This window comes from Rattus norvegicus, chromosome 18, assembly GCF_021556685.1.
Source record: "Rattus norvegicus strain SHRSP/BbbUtx chromosome 18, alternate assembly SHRSP_T2T, whole genome shotgun sequence".
NCBI classification, from domain to species: domain Eukaryota; kingdom Metazoa; phylum Chordata; class Mammalia; order Rodentia; family Muridae; genus Rattus; species Rattus norvegicus.
Window position 1 is genome coordinate 4,244,001 of NC_141551.1, and position 6,000 is coordinate 4,250,000.

The 6,000-nt window shown below is 42.5% G+C and overlaps 1 protein-coding gene and 1 long non-coding RNA gene across 35 annotated transcripts in view; one reads left to right on the plus strand and one right to left on the minus strand.

The window, feature by feature from the left end:
- Osbpl1a (oxysterol binding protein-like 1A) overlaps positions 1–6,000 on the minus strand; it is a 205,195-nt gene that overhangs the window by 114,060 nt on the left and 85,135 nt on the right. For 20 of the 32 annotated variants that reach the window (XM_087592207.1, XM_087592205.1, XM_087592211.1 and 17 more), the window contains 1 exon segment: positions 2,805–2,911. The exons of 10 other annotated variants lie outside the window; for them this stretch is intronic. In XM_087592207.1, the coding sequence (XP_087448333.1) occupies positions 2,805–2,911 (107 nt within the window). 32 annotated transcript variants of the gene reach the window in all.
- The window catches only part of LOC102546723 (uncharacterized), a 14,234-nt gene continuing 11,067 nt past the window's right edge, over positions 2,834–6,000 (plus strand). For 2 of the 3 annotated variants that reach the window (XR_015642767.1, XR_015642768.1), the window contains exon 1: positions 2,848–3,190. This is a non-coding gene — a long non-coding RNA (uncharacterized LOC102546723). Of the gene's footprint in view, positions 3,191–6,000 lie in introns of all 3 variants that reach the window. The other variant, XR_015642769.1, reaches the window with a different exon arrangement.

The following is a 6,000-nucleotide window of genomic DNA, read 5'->3' on the forward strand; positions in this document are numbered from 1 at the left end:
ACCAGATAAAGCCAGCGGTATAATTTGGCCCCAAAGTTATACTCTCGGTTCAGGTGTACTCAGAACACCGTACCACCCTCACTTAAACAAACTAGCACATGAAGTTATGCCAACTGCCAAACCAGAAATGCCGAACAGGGAGGAGTGTTTTTGGAGAAACTGACATTTAATCATTTAAAGATGAAATGGTGAGAAGGTCGAGGAGAACAAGCTGGTCATGTTTGCTCTAGGGTGTACAAAACAACATCTTCCAGGCTGTTCCTTACCCTGGGTGACCATTTTTCGCAACGTCATTTGCTGATGCAGAATGACTGTATCTGCTGTGTGCAGACAAACGATGATCAGCTGTAGAGGACAAAGCATGCACAGACAAAAGCTAGCTTACTCATGCCAAGCAAAACATCACCTATCAACTGAGCAAAGGAAAACAGTCACGCGGGAGCATGCGAAAGCAGTATTAGAAAAACCAGGTCCAGGAACACAGCACCCAGCACACATAGGCTCAAACCCCCTCACAACCAGGAAGGATACTTAATGCTGTGCTGTGGCAGCACCCACCTGATATAAACCCATCAGGAGCCGATATCAACCTGCAATGACCCTGCAACTTTGTCTCTGAGTCACCTCACACAGACCATTCAAAGTGCAATCTACCTGGTCTGGGACCTGCACCTTAAATCAGCTCGCCCTCAAATAGGCTCTGCCCACTGCCATCCCAAGACCTCTGGCCAGGTTCCCTGATGCCTTACCTAACGGCCTGCCTTGGTCTCAGCTCTGGTCCTACCTGCTTGGGCCCTTTGCAGCCTCTTTAATCCTCCCTCGCCATTCAGCATCGTGCATTTCTTACATGAAGCACATGCCTGATCTTTAGAGTTAAGCTTGGAATAGACTGCAAATAACCAGTCAGTCAAGCAAAATCAGAAGTACATAGTGAATTACAACCAAAAAATTGACTTAATTTATAAATGTACTTTTATCAGAGATTGTAAAGTCTTTTTAATTATTTTAAATTATGTGTGTGTGTATGGTGGGATCGAGGCGAGATGTGCACTCAAGCACAGGCCCAGAGCCTAGGTCTCCTAGAGCTGCAGGGATAGGCAGGTGTGAGTCAAGCAACTGGGCGCTTAAGAACCTGGCCTGGGTCCTCTGTAAGAGCAGCAAGCATGTCTAATCACTGAGCCGTCTGCCAGCCTGGGTCCTCTGTAAGAGCAGCAAGCATGTCTAACCACTGAGCCGTCTGCCAGCCTGGGTCCTCTGTAAGAGCAGCAAGCATGTCTAACCACTGAGCCGTCTGCCAGCCTGGGTCCTCTGTAAGAGCAGCAAGCATGTCTAACCACTGAGCCGTCTGCCAGCCTGGGTCCTCTGTAAGAGCAGCAAGCATGTCTAACCACTGAGCCGTCTGCCAGCCTGGGTCCTCTGTAAGAGCAGCAAGCATGCTAAACACTGAGCCGTCTGCCAGCCTGGATCCTCTGTAAGAGCAGCAAGCATGTCTAACCACTGAGCCGTCTGCCAGCCTGGGTCCTCTGTAAGAGCAGCAAGCATGCTAAACACTGAGCCGTCTGCCAGCCTGGGTCCTCTGTAAGAGCAGCAAGCATGTCTAACCACTGAGCCGTCTGCCAGCCCTGTTAGCACTATTATTCAATAAACTGATATTGTGGGAAGAGAACACACCGATGTCTCTGACAAAGCACAGTCATCACAGCAGTGTGGAGGTCAAGGCAGGAAGATCATGACTCTGAGGAATAAGCTTGACCACACTGCAGCCTCTCTGAAAAATAAGCTAAGGAATGAGTGAAATGCTCAACGCACAGCTAAGGTTTGCCTGTGGCTGTGACAGAATTCTTTTAAAGACTGTTTTTAATGAGTCCATAATAATGTTTCTTTTCTTCCACATAAACATATCATGTATGACATCTGTGATACACATACAAAGGCAGAATTTGAAAACTTGTGTATGGCTTTGCAAGGCTTCCACTTTACTCATGAGAGAACAAGTAGTCAATATCTGCATAAAAAAGAAACATAAAACCAGTTGTATGTTTCTGATTTATCAATCCCAATTTCTAACCAAAAATTATAAATAAAATTATAACAAAAATAAATTAGATATATTAATTCAGAAAATTAAGATGGAACATATATGTAGAAAATAATAAAATGAAAATGGAAATTTAAAAATCCCACAGACAAGAAAAACACTAGCGCAGACAACCAGAGAACAGTTCAGAGCAGTGTAGTCACTAGTGGACATACTTACTGCTCCTGCTGAGGTCGGGGTCCAGCGGCAGGCACCCTGCTGCAGTTCACCACGCAGCTCAGTTTACAGAGCCAGTGGAACAGCGCCCTATCTCCTAGGTGCAAGGCCTTCCGCGACTTTCACGTGCACGTTTGTCCTAACATGTGCTCCTACCCTCCTAAGGAAATGTCACAAGCACCTGAACAGGAGTGAGGCCATTCTGAATTCTGATGGAAAATGAAGTCTTCGTTTCCTTTGATAATATCAATTTAGAACTACTTTTGGACAGCTTGAACACAATGGCTTACCAGCTAGTTAGACAGGTGACACCCAAGCAATTGCTTTTAAAAATCCAACTCTGGGGCTGGAGGGATGGCTCAGCGGTTAAGAGCACCGACTGCTCTTCCAGAGGTCCTGGGTTCAAATCCCAGCAACCACATGGTGGCTCACAACCACCTGTAATGGGATCTGATGCCCTCTTCTGGTGTGTCTGAAGATAGCTATGTATACTCATATAAATAAACAAATCTTTAAAAGAAAAAAAAAAACCCAACTCTGGATGACCTACCCCTTCCTGTTTAGTGAAGAGATTAAGACAGTCACTCAGCGCCACACAAGTCTCTCTAGAAGCTTCGGAGAGCACGTCAGCTTTCTGAAGAAATGATGGAAGCATATCTATGAACAAACAGAAATGGGTGTCTGCATGAGTGAGCTCTGAAGTAAGGCCAGCAGCAGTCACGTTACCAGCCCCCACCCTGCTGCCTGCTGTGCTGCAGGGACAGGCAGCTTCTTAGCACTGCAGTTAGCACCTGCTAATCGGCCAGTAAGAAAGGGGCGGAGCTCAGGCTTCGAGAGCTCCAGGAACTGGGCAGTGCTCTGAGGCTAAAGGAAGCATCACCAGGGCAGAGAGCACTGCCCACAACACAGGCTTCCTCTCACCACCATCTCTGCTGGGTAAGTCATTTTATTCAAAAGCGCAGTGCTAAAACGAGACAACTACTTTTGTGGTTGACATGGAAGCTAACGTGTCTGGCGGTGGCATTAATTCAACTTCCTCTTACTTGGAGAAATGTTTCCTATAAATGGGTATTTGCACTTTCAGTCTCCTATGGAAGCCCGCTGCCTGGTACTGTATGCTTAAGCTAGGGACAAAGAAGGAAATAGCAATATCAGACCCTGGCTCTGCCAAGCAGACATTTACCCATTAAAAGTAAAAAGCAAAAACAAAGCCTGTGAGAGAAAGCTAGAAAATGTTGTGGATGCCCTGTCTACACAGGATGCAAGAGAAATGTTTGGCCTTTTGTTAATTACACCCTAAGATCATTTAATTTATTCTTCTAACCAAATAAAATCCTTAATATTTAAGAAAACATTTCACTAAAATAGAACTGAAAAAGAAAACCTGCAACATTCTTTGTATTTCAAATAATCTTGACTTATTTAAAATAATGTTGAGACCAGAAGTGAGGCCAATAGTCCCACAAGCTTAAGTAACTCAAACGCCAGTTTTACAAGTGTCATGTTGTGCACAGTGGATCCCAGCCGTGACCAGTGGGCCCACTAAGACACAAACACTTCCAACCACAAAGAAATAATGTTCTGAAGAGGAGAAAGTTTAGGAACTCAGGCAAATCACCAAAAACGTGTGTTTAGGTGTTTACGATCATCTCTCAGAGGGGTAAACTCTAAATACCAGGCTTCCTCAATCTTGCCTCAAATATTCCAAATTCCATTAATGTGATTGAAGGAATAGGGTCTTATTTAGGAAAAATATCCAAATTTCTAAGGCAGAAGTAAAAAAACAACAGGAAAAAAATAAAGAAAGAAATGAGTCGTCTTCTTTAACCCAGACACACAGGCCAAGAGCATGCCTTTTCTTCCCACTCCTCAGCAGTTCCCTGGGGACCGCTACCCTGACCGGCACAGATGACTGAAAGCTGCTAGACTCTGAAGTACACGGCTTTACATATGTTGTCTTTGTATTTGAATCTTTGATACATACCAGCAAGGTTTCTTTTCACTTGCTTGTCAAATGGCTAAGAAAGTGGCACTTGCTGAATGTCTGGAACTCCAGCAATAGAAATGTCACAGATGTCACACACAACTGTGAGACATGAGCGAGAAAATCACACTCAGCCTTTGTCATCCATAAATGTTCTGGGTAATCTAGTAATTCTCCACTTTTGTGACAAATAACATTAAGATGAAATCATGGATCTGTTTTTAAGTAAATACCATCAAACACTTAATCATCCCCAATAAAACCTAGGCTGTATAATTTCTGATTTAGAACCTTGATTAATACAAAACAAGTATTTAGTGTCCAAACACGTAAGGAATACTTAACTGTATTTAAGCAAATGTACTTATTCTACAATCTTTCTAAACACACACACACACACAATGTGTGCACACAGCACTACCGCCAAACAGTAATCGTCATCGGTTTCACAGTAATCGTCATCAGTTTCAGAATCTGAGAGCATAGGTCAGAGCAAAGGTATAACAGGCACATGGGGGCTCTCTGTTCAATTCTCAGGTACACACACACACACACACACACACACACACACACACACACACACACACAACTTCATTTCTCTGGCAATCTATTGTTAAAACAAGTTCTTGAGCTAAATCTTAATTTTTGTGGCAGTTTGCTTTAGGACCTGAGGACCCCTGGCTTATGATCTACCTTAAAGGTATACAAGACCAGCTCCCATGGGCTGGCTTTGTGGACAATGATGTTTACATACGGATATTGTTACACACAGAGAAAGAACCAGGAACTTTTAGAAAGGTGAACAACTAAGAATCATTAACAAATTTAGGCTGTTAGTGTTTGGAACTAAGTGGCCAGCACAAATGCAAAATGGTCACTATGTTACCTTATTTGACCTCCAACAGAATATTATTGATAACTTAGAGGAGAAAATTATCTTTGTACTGAAAATATTTTTAAAGTCATAAAAAGCTGCTAGAAGATCATACTGGGAAAAGCCTAACTTTAGAGACCAGTAAAAAGCTCAATTTGTCTTTTTTCATGATTCTACTGCACAATCTTTAATGGGGTATGTTTTAAAAACAATGAGAAAGTTCTTGCTTCTTTGGTCTATGTAGCAAACTCAATCTCAATTTAGGCAACCTTCTATCTAGAACAAGAGCGTGCACCTCCATAATGCTGAAGATACTATTGTGATCACCATGAGACAGGATACTTTCTTAGAAATACTAGTTTACTTAGAACACCTTTTACTTTGTTTCTACCAAATCTTTGAATGAGATAATAGGTGTCACATGTGCAAACAGTCACAGTTTTCTCCAGTCCGAAAATGCATACATTGCGTTCCCAACCCTAGTTCAAGGCCATCCTCCCTATAAGGTCTTCCTTCAAGATCTCCGTGGGCTTCATGGCAATGCTCACTGGTTCATCTGTCATCCACTCTGCTATCCATATAAACTGTAAGCCTACTTGGTGAACGCCAGGTCTACACACACACACACACACACACACACACACACACACACAAAGAAAGAGAGAGAGAGAGAGAGAGAGAGAGAGAGAGAGAGAGAGGAGAGAGAGAGGACACAAAAGTAATTTTTCAATCTGACTTTACTACCAGATTAGAATCACATGAATTCCTCAGAAAATCAGTTTTCTTTCCTGAAAGTGGAAAAAATTATATGTACAAATAAAATATTTTATCTTTTAAAAATGTATATATAAAATTTTAACTTGAAAAAAAAACAATAGTGACAGTATA